The 18089-nt window shown below is 49.7% G+C and overlaps 1 protein-coding gene across 1 annotated transcript in view; it reads right to left on the bottom strand.

The window, feature by feature from the left end:
- Positions 1-232: 232 nt before the first annotated feature.
- Frmpd1 (FERM and PDZ domain containing 1) overlaps positions 233-18089 on the bottom strand; it is a 174212-nt gene continuing 156355 nt past the window's right edge. The window contains exons 8-16 of the mRNA XM_051157516.1: positions 16690-16815; positions 15219-15338; positions 14081-14217; positions 12176-12302; positions 11957-12052; positions 10091-10273; positions 8072-8219; positions 6007-6819; positions 233-2706 (exon numbers count right to left, since the gene is read on the bottom strand). Of these exons, the coding sequence (XP_051013473.1) occupies positions 383-2706; positions 6007-6819; positions 8072-8219; positions 10091-10273; positions 11957-12052; positions 12176-12302; positions 14081-14217; positions 15219-15338; positions 16690-16815 (4074 nt within the window). The 3' untranslated portion in view covers positions 233-382. The remainder of the gene's footprint in view (positions 2707-6006; positions 6820-8071; positions 8220-10090; positions 10274-11956; positions 12053-12175; positions 12303-14080; positions 14218-15218; positions 15339-16689; positions 16816-18089) is intronic.

Raw genomic sequence — 18089 nt, 5'->3', positions numbered from 1 at the left:
CAATTCCTGACAATATGGGACAAACCTGAAACTTTGTTTGTTTGTTTGTTTGATAGATACCTGCGGGCTGGCTGGACATCTCCTTAACTGTACCCCAGCACATTCTGATCAGGGAAGAAAAGGCTTATGTCACACAGCCTGTTGTTTCTCAAGTTCCTAGTACAGGCCTGGTACAGAGGAAATGAATGTTTGTTGAGTGAAAAATGAACATTTTTTTTCATCCAAATTTACCATCACTCAGAACAAGACAGACCAAGAGTAAGCAGCAGTTTATTTGAATATTCTATGTAGTAAACATTTGAAGGAGGTGGGTGGAGAACTACAAGAGGCTTCTTGGAGAACCTTCCAGGCAGGGTAAAGGGGCCCTGGGTAGGCAACCTGTTCACAGGGCAGTGGATGCCCGGAACTTCTGGGTCAAACAGAATACAGCAGCTGTGAGGGCTGTGCACTGACGAGCCAAGAGTTTCACACTGAGGTCATGGTAGCCTCTCTCACAGGTCAGTTTTGCAGCCTCCACAAATTGGTGGTAGGTATATACCACGTCCCTCAGATTCCCAGCCACTTCCCTGTGCCGGGTGGAGCAGCGGCTGCAGTCTGTGAACTGGAAGCAGAGGCCGGCCAGCTGGACCAGATGCTGGAAGGTAACACGCACAGCACCCTGCATCTCCTCAGGGGACTGGTCCATTCTGATCACGTGTTGACAGCTGGCTAGGAGCTTCTGAGAGCCCATGCAGAGGCGGCTCCGGCTTTCTGAAAAATGCCAGGTGCACTTCTCAGGGGGGTGTTTGTTTCCAACCCCCCAGGAAGCTTCTAAAATGTCCTGTAGCTCCAGCAGGCTCTCTGTAAGTTGGACAAAGCCCTCGGGGGCACTTGCAGGGGCAGTTTTTAGCTGTCTCAGAGCTCGGGAGCAGTACTCTGGCCAGATGTGGCTTTTCCTGGACAGGGGTGTGGTACAGCTGTAGGCTCTGGCTGGTCTCCCCGGCAGAGTCACCTGGCATCCTGCAGCCGGTGGTGAGGTAAGGGGGGCAGTAGGCTGTGCTTGTGGGTCCCCATCTTCTTCCTCCATCTCAGGCTGAGGGCCACGGAAGCAAGTGGCATAGGAGAACTGACATCTGCAATGCTCTATGCCAATCTCGGCAGGCACCACTTCGTTCATGTCAGCAAAACCCAAGGAGGTGGTCCTGTTGAGATTGGTAGAGCCTTCAGGATGGCTCTCCAGGGCAAAGCACAGGAAAGACCTCTCGGGTGGAAGGCAGATGATAGGACTGTTGCCTTTGCTTTCTGTTGGGGAGCCGTGGCCTGAATCTGCTGAGCGTGGCTCCTCTTGGCATGGTGAAAGCTTTGGCAGGGATGGTCCAGTAAGGACACAGACCTGCTGAGGACTGACCACGGGGGCTGCCTCTTCTCCTCCCACATGAATAAGCTGCTCTGCCTTGACCCTTTCTGGAGGGGAGGCTGATGGAATGGTCTGCTTCCCAAGTAAGAAATCAGGGCCCAAGTCCAGTTCCGTCAATAGTTCCTGTTCCTGGCTGGCCTGGCCTATGGCTTCTTTCTGTTCCCCTTGGGAGTCAGATGAGGCTTGTCCTATCCCTGTTCCAGAAGCCTCTGAGGAGAGGGGGCTGGTTATCTCGCCAGCTGGAGCACTAACATCAAGAACACTATGTGACCTCTTATCTTTGGAATCATTCGAGTCCTTCCCAAGTCCCTTCTGAAATAAATTTGGGCCATTTTTGTGTGTCCCTTCACTGTCACTTTCCAAAGACCGTGGTTCTTGTTGTACCTCTACTGCGGCAAAGGCCGTCTCTTCCAAATTTCCTCCATGTTCAATACTTGTAGGCTCATCTCCCGGACACAAGGGCCCTGTGAATTTGGGGGTAACTTCTTGTATATGATCTATTAGGAAAGATCCCGACTCCGTTTCCGATTGCACCCCTTCCGGCTCTGATGTGTCTTTCTGAGGGATGTGGTGTAGCCTTGGGCTGTCTGGATTAGAGCCAGCAATAGAGAGAGGGACAGTGCTGTCCCCAGCCCCTGGGGTGAGTTCTTTGGGGGCGGTACTGCCTGAGTCTTGAACTGGAGCTAAGATTTGGAAAGGCCTGACCTGGGCAGCCTGTGGGCTGGGAGAACCGGGGTTGGAGCAATGGGGGTTGTGAGGGATGCTCGCTGAGGCATCATCAGTGGTGGCAGCCAAGGGAGCAGCCTCAAGATTCCCTGAATTGCTGGGGTCAATTCTGAGGCGAATGGCAGAGATGGAAGACACTCGAGAGTCAATGACTGACTTGTTCTCCATGGTCTCCGGTTCCATCTCCATGATCCTGGAGACTGGATTTTTGCTCTTTGTCTCCCTCAGGGAAGCCAGCAACCCCAATGCCTTGGTCTCCAGGAGGCCTGGCTCACTTTGCATGTCCTGCAGGGAGGACACAGTTGGGGAGGGGGCAGTGAGGGTCAAGTATGGCTCTCTGTCATAGTAGCACACATCATCCATCTTGTCTTGGGAGGCTGATGGCTCCAGCGGGAAGGAGACCTGGGAGGTATGGTCCGTCTGTAGGAAGGACCTTCTTTTCCTCAGGGTCTTGGCATACTTCTTCACCCCTCCCCGCCTGCTTGGCTCTCCTCCCTCTGGGCCTGGATGCAGGCTTTCCTCGGAGCCACGGGCTCTAGGCTGACTTTGCAATCTCACGGCGCTAAGATCGGCAGCTCTGGGCCCTGCAAGTCAAAACGAGGAAAATCACATCACGCACAGAGAAGCAGAGAGACATGGGCAAGCATGCAGGCTTGCGTGGACTCAAGCCCTAAACCTTGGGCAAGTTAAATTTCCCATCCCTGAGTCTCCTCATCTAGCAGGGGGTGGGATAATGGTTGCAGTAGACATTTTTTTGTTTGTTTGTTTTTTGAGACAGGGTTTCTCTGTGTAGCCTTGGCTCTCCTAGACTCCCTTTGTAGACCAGGCTGGCCTCGATTTTTTGTCCAACACCCCTTTACTACCTTTTAGTTATGGTACCACAGGCTTCTTTTTTTAAGGGAGTGGTGGTGACATCTCTCCAGTGGTTTCACTCTAGTGAAGAGCAGTGGCTTTGGACATCAAACCTAGGACCTTCTGCATGCTGGGCAGAGTACTTGAGGCCACATGATCTACTCTCAAACCACAGAACTATTCACTTACAACAGTGAAGTGATGAGCTTCTTAGTCCAGGCAGTCAGCTACAAAGTCTCCAGAAGTTCAAACACAGACATATTTATTTTTTTTTAAAAAGTGCGTGTGTAGGGGGGGGGGATTAAAGAGATGGGTCAGCAGTGAAGGGCTCTGGCTACTCTTCCAGAGGACCTGGGTTTAATTCCCAGAACCCTCATGGTGACTCACAACCATCTGTAACTCCAGTTCCAGGAGATCTAGTACTCTTTTCTGGTCCCCTTGGGCACTGCACACACACAGAAACACACACACACACACGCATATATATATATATATATATATATGCATACATATATATATACATACATATATATATATATATACATATATATATACATACATACACACACACACACAGGGAAAACACCCATACACATAAAACTAATTTTAAAATTAAGGGAAAAAACCCAACTACATGTGAGAGTACCTGTCTATAACCTCAGCACTGAGGACAAGTTTAAGACCTAGGCTATATATTTAAGTGTCTAGCCAACCTGGGCTACATATTTATCAAGACCATGTAATGCAATAACTGTTAAGAATAATAATTAGATGTCATTGTTTGCAGGCATAATACCCTGACAATACAGCTGAGGAACTCTGCTGCAAAGACTTCTGGCCTGGCTGTCAGCCATGTCTGAACCCAGTTCTTCATGCCTGATGGCAATTTACAGGCTCTTCATCTGTCCAGCTCTTCTTCACAATGATATTAACTCATGCCCATGGCTGCTGCTGCTTCTGTTGCTACTTTTATTTAACATGTGAGGGATGTGAGTATGCCTTCTTTGGACAAACAGGGACCCTTGCCCTCAGGGGTCATAAGGAGTCTCTACTTACTGGCAGTGTGTGAAAAGGTCTTGGGATCTGAGCAGAAGGAATCAGGATCACGTGATAGCAGGGACTGACTCGGAGGCTCCTATGCCCAGACCAAGTACTGCCAGCCTGCTTGCGTGGTACTGAAAACCTTATCAAAGTCTAGGCCACCACTCAGACCTCCAAAGACAGAATGGCTAAAGCGGACACTGCGGAACTGACAGACTTTAAATAGGCTTCCTCAGGTGATTCTGATGTGCAGCCATGTTTGGGAGAGGCTGCTTCGGATGACAGCACCCACTGACGGTGAGAATTTGTGGCGCTACAGTGAATCGAAGCAGGACTGAAATCCAGGTCCCGGAGCCCTGACTCTAGGTTCTGAGCTTAGTACCGCACAGACCCCTAACCTGTGGAAAGGTGTCTCCTACAGACCCAAGTTCCAGACTAGATACCCATAAAGGATCCCCACCTGCCAGTCTCGGCCCCACCCCTTCATCCTGCTCCTAGTATAAGGGCTAGCCCAGCAGGGACCAGGGAGAGCCCAGGAGGCTAGCCGGGGTTCTTGTGGGCTGTAGTGCAGTATAGTCATTGCTGTTCCAACCCCATGGTCTACAATAGTGACTTTCAGGCTAGCCAAGATTCTATAGCGAGAAAATAACACAACAAAAACCAGCCCCCGAGGAACAACAAAAAATACTTAATCAAATCAAAGTAGATGGAGGTGACGATGCCAGGGTGCTATGTGCTGGGAACACCTTCCCCGTACTCAAGGAGCCTTCACACATCTGTACAAGTGAATGTGGAACTGCAGGCAGTACCAAGGCACAGGCAGAAGCGCCACTCCTGGCAGAAGCCATGACTGAGGTGGGCAGCTGGCCATGGCCTGGTAAAGCTGGAAAATGTTCCCTGTAGAAGGAAACCCTTGGCTGAGGCTGGACAGCTGGCAGGGACCAGCCGCTGAAGATGGGGGACAGCAGCAGGCACAAAGGCCAGCTGAGTTTATAGACTAATAAACTTACTCACTCAGTGTGAAACTATTGGTTCACCAGTGCAGAGCCCTCACAGCTGCTGTGAGGCCAGGAAGGGAGGCAGGCAGGCAGAGGCCACTACACACACACACACACACACACACACACACACACACAGAGAGAGAGAGAGAGAGAGAGAGAGAGAGAGAGAGAGAGAGAGAGAGAGGGAGGGAGCGCGCCTCACAGGGCACCCTCAGGAGCTGGGCTGGCTTTTCTGCTGAGAGCAATGAAAACCACAAGGGGGCGGTATCAGGGAGGCACAGCAGAGCACTGAGGCGGAGACAAAACATGTCTGTGTCCTGCTTTCCAGGGTTTTTAACCTTAGAGAGCAGAGACTGAGTATAAGGGAGAGTATGTGTGAGTGTGTGTACATATGTGTGTCTTGCAAGATTTTCCAGTTAGCACAGGAAGTCTTTCTGTGTGGAAAGACTTTACATTGTTTTTGTTTTTGTTTTTTGGTATCATGGACTATAGGTTAAAAGCTTCACAATATTTGTTGGGAAACATGAAAAACCCAGTGAAGAGATCCCCAACTTTCTGATGCCAGGGACCCCTGGACTCCCAAAGGCCATCAAATACCACTGATGATCTGTCTTGTTGCTTCAGGGCCTGATTTCAAGTACTGTCAGGATCTGCAGAAGCACAGCTACTCTCTCCTCTAGGCACGCCATTCGTCTCCTGTCCACCTGACAAGGCCTAGCCCATTTGACACCTCTTCCGGGAAGCCTTCCCTGGTTCCCACAGTGGGATGAATTCCTCTCATTGTTTCTTGCCTACAACTTTCCAAACCTTCCTTGCAGCCCTGACTCAAGGCCACGATGTTTATAATTTGGTCCATGGAATCCAGGTCAGCCTCCTTAAGAGCAGAGGAGACTGTATCTTGCTCTCAAGATGGCCCTGGGCTCTTAGAAACTAGTTAAGGGTATACAGATCTGCTGGGATTAGGGGGGCTGGGGGGGAATAGGGGCTCACCTGAGAGTGTGTCCGGGGGTGTGAGTTTGTCGGCTGCATCATAGTATTCCTCATCTGAGCTGCCATCCTCAAAGGCCAGTGGTGGCAGTGGGTGCAGGGCCAGGGCTTCCAGCATAGAGCCAGGCTGAGCCTCCATCCAGCCCTGCTGGCACCATGGTGGAGGTGCAGCTCCCTGCCGGGAAGCTGTGCTTTCTGAGCTGTCGCTCAGGTGGCTGCCCGGGGAGACACTGGAACACAGGCTATAGTAGTCGGTCCTGCTGCCCTCATACAACCTGGGGTCTAGCCTGCCCATGCTCAGTTCTGGTCCCCAGCTGCAGGCCTCTGAAGCTAGGCCCTGGGGACACTCTATCTTTGGGCACCGAGGGTTGGCACTCTGGGCCAGGTCCAGCAAACATAGGAAACCGCTGGTCTCAACCCTGCTTTTTTCCTCTTGGCTGTTGGTCTCAAGGCCCTTTGAGAAGTCTGGTGGGCCAAAGTGGAAGAAGCTGGTCCCGCTGGAGGAGCAGGCTTCAAAGTCATCCTCCTCCAGGGCATCCATGGACTCACTGGAGCCGCTGGTCCTGCAGCCTCGGCTCTCAGTATTGGCTGAGTCAGATGCCTCGGATTCAGCACTGTCTATCACGCTGCTGGCCCCACAGGTGCTTGGGCCTCTCCTGGTCACCTCAGGTGTGGGGCTGTCTCCTGGGAGCTGCTGCTCTCTAACAAATGGTCTGCACAGGTTCAGCTTCACCAGCCGTCGGTCAGGCAGGGGCTCCAGGACACAATCCACCTCAGAGGACTCCTCCGAGTCACTGCAGGCCCTAGACTCATAGCCTACGAGAGACAGGACACTGAGAGTTACAAACCAACATCCAGGCCTGACAGATACCCGTGTGTCATCCTGCTGAAGGGGAAAATACAAGAAGCGACTGACCCCAACCGCCAAGTGTCTTAGAAAAACTGTCCTTGAGAACAGCTAGGAGGCAAACCTAGCTTAAAAACCAAGATCACTACTGTTTATCCCATGGTATAAAAACATCTGCCGTGGGAGAGAGAAGCCAGATGCTCCTCTGTGGAGAAGACACTCTGCCTGGCATCCTCTTCATCGACCATGGCTCCCCAGATAACGATTTTTACAAGGCTTCTCCAGTCCTTCCTGCTGGGTGATGTAAGTGCTGAATCTGGTGGTCTGCTATATATATATATTGCTGCTTGCTATAGACTACTAAACTCACCTTTTCAAAACGGAAAGCATGGCTACCACGGGCCATTCTCTGTATGGAACACATGCATGGCACTGACAGTAGGATAGGTAAGCTAGATTTTTATTTAAAGGATATGCAGAGACATGTGTAGGTTATATATAAATTATAAACCACTTCATGGAAAAGATTGAACACGTATGGATTTGGGGTGCTGGCATGGATGATGGCATCCAATCCTCTGTTCTTGCGGAATGATCTGTGCCTATTCTGCCCACATGCTGAAACACTGTAATGGTGAGATGCTGAGCACCCCTGTCTACCTCCAGTCCACAACAGCGTGTTGGCAGCCTGCCACGGTGGTGGTGGTGGTAGGAGTGTCAGGCACTTACGGATTTCCCCCTGCAGAGGCAGTTGTTAAACATTTATAAGGACGGCCCTGGAAAAGCCACATCAATAGAACAGCTGAAGAAGTGTGCCGGTGACCCTAAGCCTCCTGGGAACCTATCTGTTTCCCTGCCCTTTATGTTTTGTTCCCACCATCGCCACTGCTTCTTCATTCTTCTGTCTCCAGGTACCCAGTTTTCTCTGAACCTGTAAGGTTGAGAATTTCTATCACAAAAGGATGAGGAAACGTGCCAAGGGTATGGATGAGAACCAAGGCGCCTACATTCTGAAAAAGTGACATCTCCTTTTGCTAAGAAGTAAGGTAGAGTGGATCTTAGAGGTGGTTTTGGGAAACTCCACAGGGAACCAGAAACTTAGCATTCCTCAGCATTTAGGAGAATTCCAAGTACTAAGAACGCGTCTCTAATATTTAAGACCAACTGCTCGGTTGGAAATAAACAGGCCTATCGTTACTGGAGAGAGGCGCAGCACCTCACCTTCTTCAGCAGACACCCGGTGAATCTGCTGTCTGTTTCCAGACCAGAGGAAAACAGAGTTGGCGGGGTCCACAAACAGCCGGTAGTACCCTGCAATCAAGCAGGCCAGGTCTTTTGCACTGTTGGATTCCAGCAACAAAGTCAGAACCTGTGAAGGCAAAGAGAACTTTTCTGTTCGCAGAGGGCTAAGATGCAACAAGGCCTATGGGACCAAAGAGGGATACCAACTACACTCAGCCATGGTCCCCAGACCCACCCCAAGTGGCCCACATTCTCACATCAAGGAACTAAATCTAAATGACCAAACATGCATACGTACATGCACACACAAACAGTCACACATGTGCATACCCTGACACACCGTAGGTTCCTGTGGTGGTTTGAATAGGTTTGGCCTGGAGGTTGGTCTGATGTATTTTGATGCTAATTACTGCTTGTTGTCTCTGTGACCCACCTGTACCTTGCCTAAGAGCCTAACCTGTTTGACCAATAAAAGGCCATCACCCCTGGGCAGGGCAAATGGCATAGGCCTGGCTAAGGTTCCCAGGCTGGAGGAGACAGAGAGAATCTTGGGAGGAGGAGAGACAGGAGGAGGAGAAGGGAGAAGGAAGGCTGCCATGGGTTAGGTGGAGGAGAAGCACATGGCCGGTGTGGATGTTTGGCCCAGATGAAGAACATTAACAAGTATATGGGATTATGGATGGGAGGTAGCTTGATAGAAGTTATTACAAGCATATGGCAAGCATATGGGAAGTAGTTTGGGGGATTAATATCTGCTCTGCCCCAGGTTAACTAAGGCTATTTTAAAATATAACAAGTGTCTGTGTCTTGATTGAATCCTGGCAGGTTAGAAAATACTGTCGTAATAATAATTATAGGCCTGATAATAAATATTATTAGGCCACACTGGTAATTTAGCAGCAACAGTTTGGCCCCCTTAGACTCATGTGTTTGGACGCTTAGCCCACAGAGAGTGGCACTATTAGGAGGTGTGGCCTTGCTGGAGTAGGTGCAGCATTGTTGGAGGAAGTGTGTCACTGTGGGTGTGGGCTTAGAGGTCTCCTATGCTCAAGCTATGCCCAGCGTGGCTCACAGTCTCCTTCTGCTGCCTTTGGATTAAGATGTAGATCTTAATCTCGGCTCCTTCTCCAGCATCATGTCTGCTTGCATGCTGCCATGCTCCCTGCCCTGATAATAATGGGCTAAACCTCTCAAACTGTGAGCCAGCTCCAATGAAATGTTTTCATTTCAAAGAGTTGCCGTGGTCACGGTGCCTCTTCACAGCAATGGAAACCCTAAGACAGTCCCTCCCACCTAATCTATATATTGTCTCCTTTCTTTCTATCCTCTACCCTACTACAGCCCCACCCACCCTGCTCGTTCATACAACTGGTCCCTTAGAGGCCTGACATATCCCAGGAAAAGTGGAAGAATATGGGCAGAGGATGAGGAAAAGAGTGATAAAAACACAGACCCATTCTTGAGCACAGTGGATGAACTCAAAGCAGGGAATTGTGGATGCAGACTTCCCAGGAAGGCACAGGAACTACCCTGAACTGTTTACTCATTTTAACTTTCACCCAACACACTCCGGGTCCAGAATTTCTCATCAATAAAACACATGGCCCAGGGCCGGGCAGTGGTGGCACACACCTTTAATCCCAGCACTCAGGGAGGCAGAGGCAGGTGGATCACTGTGATTTCGAGCCCAGCCTGGTCTACAAAGTGAGTTCAGGACAGCCAGGGCTACACAGAGAAACCCTGTCTTGAGAAACAACAACAACCACAACCACAACAACACCCAAATCAAACCAAACCAAAAATACCGCATCAAGAGCGTCTCAGGGTAACGTACCCTCTAGTCTCCACTTCCCACTTGAGGCAGATCCTCTTAGCCAGATAAACAGTGGACTTTATTACTTCATGTAAAATCCAGATCTTACACTCAAAGCTCATATAAACTACCCTAGACTATTTCACACCACATCCCAGAGGTCAGACTCTCTTCCCCGGTGTTACCTTAACATCCTGCAGATACACCTTGACCATGCTCACTTTCTCAGACTCTACCGTCAGCTCCACGCGGCTGATGCTGGCAAACTCTGCCAGCGTGGACATGATGTTGAGTTTGCTGTTGATGATCTGGCTAATCCCATACTTGGCTCCAACTAGAAGGGCGATGTAGGATTCTCTATCCTGTAGCTGTGGGAGAGCGGAAGGGAAATTAGTGTCTATCCACAAGCTTGTGAGAACACAAACACACTGCACACAATGTTCTTCTTCCCAAATTCATTTTAGAAGCGGGGTGGGTGGGATGTTTCTGCTGTGTAGCCCAGGCTGGCCTCAAATTTATGGTCCTCCTGCTTGCAGTCTCCTGAGTGCTGGGATTACAGTCTGTGCTAGGCCTGACTTCTCTCTCTGCCAAGTTTGTTTCCTATTTCAGCCCCTCACCACCACTCACTGAGACTACTCTTCCACAGCCAAATTTAAAATAAATGTATCTTCTATAAACTTTATTTTTTTTTCTATTTTAAAATTAAGTGTATATTTGTGTCTGTGTACAAGAGTTCCATGCCAACGGCCGCCAGAAGAGGGCGCTAGATTTCCTGGAACTGCAGCTGCAGGCAGTTGTGAGGGGGGGATTGAACTCAGGCTGCCTGCAGGAGCTGTGCATGCTTAGCCCCTGTCATCCAGCATTAGAAAACAGAGGCTGGAGTACACGGAAAGCTTTAGGCCAACATGGGCTACAGAGACTGTGTCTCAACAGAACAAAACAAACACACACCGTCTTATGCCTAGGGAAAGCCTTGGCCGCCTCACGCACACCCTTTGTATGTCTCTGAGAACCTGGGCATATCTCACTTACTTCATCAACTTTCACTCAGATTTCATATGGCATGTAAAGTTCTCTGACAGTACAGTATTATTCTGTATTTGTAGCTGAGCCCCGAGCCAGCCCTGCATCCCTTGCTGGCTGCCCGTTCTTCCCAGAGACAGGAAAAGCAAAGGCAGGCTGGGGTCGGAGGGCTTTCCCAGTCCCTTCACATCCCTCTGTTCTGTGATCTAGTCCCTCTTTCACCTTTGGGGTCTTGTCTTTATACACAGGCTCCTCCCATTTTCCTCATTCCTCTGACCACTCACTTTTCTGCTGTCTGGGCTGTGAGGTCAGCAGTCTTATTGGACTGACCCACGACTAAAAGTAAGTAATAAAAAACATAAGACCTCTGAATCTTGTCCTTATTATCCTTTTTTTTTTTTTTTAAAGTATCTACTTGTCAGCTTCTCCGAGCTGTGAAGTTCTGGGGCTGGTGGCCTGGTGGAGGAGAGTCTCTTAAACCGCACCACGCACCGTGACCACTGACTGCTGTGACGCACGTGTGCTGGGCCGAGGCTCCACAAAGGAAGCAGGGTTCCTGGCAGAGGGCTTTTCTCCTTTCCTTGTCACAGGCCCACACCTCAGTTCATATTTCTGCACCATCAGGGACCAGTCTGGCAGCCAGTCTGATATTCCCATCCATCGCTCCCCACGATGCCCTCATGTGCTGAAGTTCCCAAAGGTGCTGCTCACAATCGGCTTCCCCCCCAGTGCTTTTCTCCCATTTTCCAGCCAGTCCCCATCCGACCATCTGAAAGCTGTCTCCACCTTGGACCCAGACCAGGTTAGCAATGGAAGGGTCTTTCTTCCCATCCCTCCACAGTAGCTATGGCTTTGTCTTGTGTGGTAGCTTATTTCATCCTCGAGGGCAGAAATTGTAACTTATTCAGCTCTGCCTCCCCTAGTATCTTCCATGGGGCGAATACCAAGCCAGGGCCCAATAAATATCTGCCAATCTGCAAATATTCAAGTCCTGAGCAAGCGGGAGCCCATAGTTTTCTGGTACATACCATCAAAGTCGCATTAAAGACTTTCCCGCCATATGTCTTGAGTTCCCCAAGGATCTGAAGATAATTTAAGCGTAGCTGAGCAGCAGAAATAAGTTGCTTTGACAGAAAAAAAAAATTGTTGAAATCAGAGTTATCCGCTTGCCTAAAAGCCAGGCAATATTGACAATGACTCCCCCAACAGACATCTGGGTGGGTCGGCAGAAGCTGCAACTGCCCTACCTTCTGTCGGGGTTCCAGCAAATTCTGGTTTCTCTTCATGTGGAAACTAATGGCTTTCTTGATGTCTTTGCCTTTCATATTTCGGAGTAAAGTTGGAGATATAAAATTCTCAATCCCCCAGTCTTTCCTGTCACGAGACAGTGGAGAGACAAGGAGGCCATGTTTACATTGCACTTGGGTCTAATGAAGAGCAAATGCTATGCAACTCAGATCTAGAGTTCTGAGCACACAGCAGTGATGAGCCCTTTTCTCTAGTGGGTGGAACACAGACAGGCACAGAGACAGTGGTACAGATACAGAAAGTTAAAGAAAGATAAAGGGGATACATATCTATCTGTATATCTCAATAAAAGGAGAGAGAGATGGGGGGTGGGGGAGCATTTCCTCATAGACACACATGATATACACTATACAGATGCTGTGGTTAGGACCCCCCGACTGACCTGGAAACACACTGGTCTCTCTATAGTGTGATATTTCATTATTCAAAGCAGAAGCTCTCAATTTCCTTTTACGTACAAAATTTTATTTCCTTGTTTGTGTATGTATTTATTGTGTGCCTATACTGAGTCACACCTCCAAGAAGAGTCTGAGCTGCTGTATTTTAGCAAGTGTGCCCATGTGTAGTGGTCAGAGGACAACTTGTGGGGCTCAGTTCTCCCCTTGCACCCCGTGGGCCCTGAGGATTGAACTCAGACTGTGAGGCTTGGCAGCAGGTGCTGTCCCTGCAAAGCCCTCCAGCAGGCCTGTTCTCAGTCCTCTTTATGACAAAAACATGTGGCACGATCATCTAGATAGAAGAACAACTCTCCCGCCCGCTGCTAGAAAACAAACCCAGGGCTTTGCACATGCTAGGCTAGTACTCTACCACTGAGCTATGTTCCCTGCCCAAACGCTCTTGCCGCAGACAGCACCTGTCAATCCCCAAGGCTAAGCGTCTGAATGTTATTAACCTAGAAGTCACAGAATGCCCCTAAAGTTGCTCCTTGACTCATTATAACAGGGGAGGACCAGGGAGCTTGTCTGTTCTTTTTAAAAAATTTTTATTATTTTATTAATTTATTCATATTACATCTAAACTGTTATCCCATCCCTTGTATCCTCCCATTCCTCCCTCCCTCCCACTTTCCCCTTACTCTCCTCCCCTATGACTGTGACTTAGGGAGACCTCCTTCCCCTGTATATGCTCATAGGGTATCAAGTCTCTTCTTGGTAGCCTGCTATCCTTCCTCTGAGTGCCACCGGGCCTCCCCATCCAGGGAATGTCAAATATGGGGCACCAGAGTTCGTGTGAAAGTCAGACCCTACTCTCCACTAACTGTGGAGAATGTCCTGTCCATTGGCTAGATCTGGGTAGGGGTTCGAAGTTTACTGCACGTATTGTCCTTGGCTGGTGCCATAGTTTGAGCAGGGAGCTTGTCTGTTCTTAAGATCTGATTTCTCCGTATAATTTTGATGCCTAGACAAGCTAGAGCTGAGGCCTGGGAGGGCCTTGGCATATGGGTGTTAGCGCTCAGAGATAAGACCCAAGAGGTACGTGGACCTTAGGATTTGAAGCCTCATCCATTTCAAGGCGCTGGGGAGAGGGCGGGGGGGGGGGACATAATACAATAGCAATTGTATCACACCTGTTGGTAGAATTAATTTCCAAGACATCCCTGCCTTTAAAAGCTGTCAACTGGTGGCCTCAGACATCCTTCCAGGGACTGGAAATTTCCAAGGGGACCCTGCGTTCACTACAGGTGGAAGTGGCTTCTAGCCAGATGGGGAGCCAGGCTGGGAAAAGGGAAATGGATGGAGAGACAAAAGCAGATGGGCCAATATCAGCTTTCTGTGGAGTCTGGCCATCCTGGCTAGGAGCTGGCAGTCACACATGTGACCCAGCTGCCACCCCCTGCCACTCACTCTATGTACTTCAAAGAGATCTTCTGTGGCTGGGCGCAGGCATAGATCCGCTCCTGGATGTGCAGGGCTGCAAGCCGGAGAGCAGAGTTGCACTTCATCTCCATGGCAAAGCGCTCCTGCAGGACATCGCTGCAGCTCTGCAAGAGATTACAGAGCAGCTGGGCAACAGGAGAGTCCGCACTGTACCCCCATCTCTCAGCTCAGAGGATCAGCAGTCAGCTTCGAAGTCTGGCTCTGACAGTTCTTGGCTGTGTGACCTTATTTATACATTATTAAGACTCTTTGAGCACGATGCCTTCCGCTGCTAACTGCATACTATCTATGTGATCTACACTGCTTGGTGTCTGGGTGTCTGTGGGGCTTAGGGAAGATAACACACAGCAACGTAGGCGTTAAGCACACAGCAGCTGCTGCTACTATGATTTCCCGGTGCCATTTCTGTAAGACTTGGGCCAGTTTTACATCCAAATTGAAATTGCCTCTTCTGTAAACTAGTAACATCTCCCAGATGATTCTTCCCATCCATATAAATAACAAAATTAATCTCACCCCATGCAATAGGGAGCAGGGCCAGGCTGGGAGCCAGGAAACCAGGTTTCTAGGCAGGCATGGTGGTGCACGCCTTTAATCCTAACACTCAGGAGGCAGAGGCAGGCAGATTTCAGAGTTCAAGACCACTCTGGTCTACAGAGCTAGATCTAGGACAGCCAGGGCTACACAGAAGAAATAATGCCTCGAAAAAGGAAGAAAGGAAGGAAGGAAGGAAGGAAGGAAGGAAGGAAGGAAGGAAAACTAAACCAGGTTTTGGCTCCACTAAGTGGGGACCTCAGAACATGCCCCTTCTAATACCCAGTTATGTCATCTCTAACATGAGTTTGCGCAGCACTAAAGCTCTGTTCAGCAATAAAAAGGGAAATGATAACAGTGCTTAATAGTATTAGAAAAATGTATCATCTACACTGAGGACTAAGCCTAAATTTGATTAGTCCACAGCAAATCTCCCATCACAGCAACTCAGAGCAGGAATAAAGGGGAAGAGCGATGGGACCCGCTGTCCTTTCAGAAAAAGACAATCCCTGTGCAGAGCTGTTTAGCTGCTACCAAGTCTCTGTCACCCCACGAAGCACAGCCCGGTCACCTGTAGGTAGAGATATTCAAAGGCCACCGGGTCCTCTTTCAGCAGGTCCAGGGGGTCCTTGGGAACAAAGCAGACCCTGAAGAGGCAGCGGGAGTCCTGCGAGTCTTCCCTCTCCACCACCTGCCCAGGGGAAAGGAGACACTGTGACCTCACAGCTCACTACACAGCCGCTTCACACGGGAAAAGAAAGACCTATTCTATCTCTGTCTCTCCCCAGACAGCACAGCTTTCCCTTTTAGCTGGACTTTCTTTCCCGTGGTACAGAACATGAAAGATCCGAAAGGGTGATGTTTCTTCCTTCACAGACCCTGTCGGCATCTCAAGGCCCTCCTAGGGACAGGCTGGAACTACCTCCTTTGTGGTTCTAACGTGAGGCCTCCCTCCCCAGAACATGCTTAAACACTTGGTCGTCTTCTTCCTTTGTGGTTCTAACGTGAGGCCTCCCTCCCCAGAACGTGCTTAAACACTTGGTCTCTTCTGGGAGACTGTAGAGCTTTAGGAGGCAGGGCCTGCTTAGAGAGCGGGTCTCTGAGGCTGGGTACAGGGTCTGCTTTTGCTGACAGTCTCTCCATTTCCTGTCTGCCACACAATGTGGGAGCTGCCATAAGCTCCCACCACCACGGATGCTTCTGTTGCCACGCTTGGATGGCAAGGGCACCTAATTGTTTCTGCAGCACCAGAGCCCAGTTGAGCAGTGCAGTGTCGATGCGTTGCAACTCCCAAACTCCGAGGTGAAGTAATATCAATGTCGATTTCTTCAACAGAAGATGTAGCTTGTACCTTTCTGCTCTTTGTTCCCTTCCCTCCCCCTATTTTGGGGATTCAATTTGATTTTCTTCCTCAATGTAAATGCAAGAAATCATATATATTTATTTAAAAAAAAAACAAAACAAAACAGTTTGCAGCAGTCATCAAGCGGTGGCCGGGTTGTAACTCACTTGCGATGAGGGAGGCCAAGTGACCTCGAAGGTCAGGGCTTCCCCATTGTACTCCGCTGCTAAAGAAGCCCTTCCCTGCCCCAGCTGTGATCTTTTCACAGTACACGCCCTACAATGGTTTGTTGAACTGACCTGTCAGTGCATTTCTTGCATGGCTGACAGATTTGGTGACGTAGATGGACTGGCTATCCTGTCATGGGAGTGCCTCTCATGGGGGCAAGAGGCCACAAAGAGAGCTTTGGACACAGCAACCAATGGCCCTTAATAGTTCTGAGACAGCAGGTGCCAGAAAAGGCCATCAGAGATGGAAAGCAAAGAGCTTTATCAGATATGAGACCTGGGGAAACCATCTAAGTCTCATATCCATACCCCTAAGGTGGACGGCTTGGACTATGCCCTGCCTACTTCGTTGGAGCAGATGCAGACCAGGCCTGAGTGTTGCTCTGCTCTCCCCCGGCTGAGTGAGTGCACTAGAACCAACCCTCAAGTGGCTGAGGAGCCTGGCCTCCCCAGAGCAGGGCAGGGCCTCCTACCTGCTGGATGAGTTCTTCTTCATACAGCAGGTGTAGGCGGGAAACGCTGTACTGCTCCTCCAGGGCCAGTGCAAAGTACTCGATACAGCGGATGGACAGCTTCTCCTTCACTGTGAGGATTATGTCCTGGTAGCAGAGGGGAAGAGAGGTCTCCCAATGGGTGGGGAGACATCCTGGACGTTCCTACAGCTCCCCTAGCATCTGAGGAGAGGCTGCTGCATCCCTCCATCCGCTACTAACACAGGCAGGCTCCCGGTTTCCTTTGTCCGACCTTTATGGCCCTGCACCATGCATCTCGTTTTCCTTGGGAGGAAGCAGCCACCGTGGGGAGTAGCAGTCTCTTGCCTCCAGCAGGCAGGGATCTGGGTAGACACTCCAGAGTTGCCTGTCTATACCAACTGCTTCCTGGACAGACTCCTACCAGTTACCTCATGTGACTATGAGTGGCTTCAGTTTCTTCCTGCGAAACGGAAGATAAGAATGCCTGCAGACTGCCAGGGAGGCTGTCAAGATGGAATGGCAGATAGTGGCTTGATGGTTACCAGGCCACACTCACCCTGCCTGTTATTCTCAGTTGGGGTAGGGGTATCTTGGTTTGTTTTCCATTCTGAAGACTGACCCTACAGCCTCACACATACTGAGCTAAGTCTCCAGCTCCTGGGGCACTTTTAATCATTGTCACCCCGCCCCATTACTTAATTTAATATCCATTTCTTTAATAAATTATATTCTCTTTGTTTTGTTTTTTGTTTTCTGAGACAGGGTTTCTCTGTGTAGCCCTGGCTGTCCTGGACTCGCTTTGTAGACCAGGCTGGCCTCAAACTCACAGCGATCTGCCTGCCTCTGCTTCCCGAGTGCTGAGGTTAAAGGCATGTGCCACTACACCCAGCTAATTATGTTCTTTTTGTAAAAGACAGCATAGCAGGCACACGAATGGGTTCTAGGCTGAGACTGATCTTCCTGGCTTCACCGTGTGTTTGTGGACACACTGCTTGTTCTCTCCGTGGCTTGGCGCTTTTTCTTTGGTAGATACCAACAACTATCACCTGGACTGCTGTGTGCATTCAGCTCCCCACAGAAGGCAGGTGGTGTCCTACACATGCGCACTGCCAACATTTGTTTTCTTGCTCATTACCGTTTATCCTACTAGACAGCAGCTCGCTGACAGCGTAACCCTCACCTATGTTTGAGTCTTATTCAGGGTTTCTATTGCTGTGATAAACACCATGACCAAAAACAAAAGTTGGGGAGGAAAGGGTTTACTTGGCTTATAGTTCCAAATCACTGTTCATCACTGAAGGAAGTCAGGACAGGAACTCAAACAGGGCAGGAACTTGGAGGCAGCAGGTGATGCAGAGGCCATGGAGGGGTGCTGTTTACTGGCTGGCTTCTCATTGCTT

Source organism: Acomys russatus, chromosome 2 (genome assembly GCF_903995435.1).
Source record: "Acomys russatus chromosome 2, mAcoRus1.1, whole genome shotgun sequence".
Taxonomy (NCBI): Eukaryota; Metazoa; Chordata; class Mammalia; order Rodentia; family Muridae; genus Acomys; species Acomys russatus.
The sequence above is the reverse complement of the archived record's forward strand: the minus strand, read 5'-3'. Positions and strand labels throughout refer to the sequence as shown.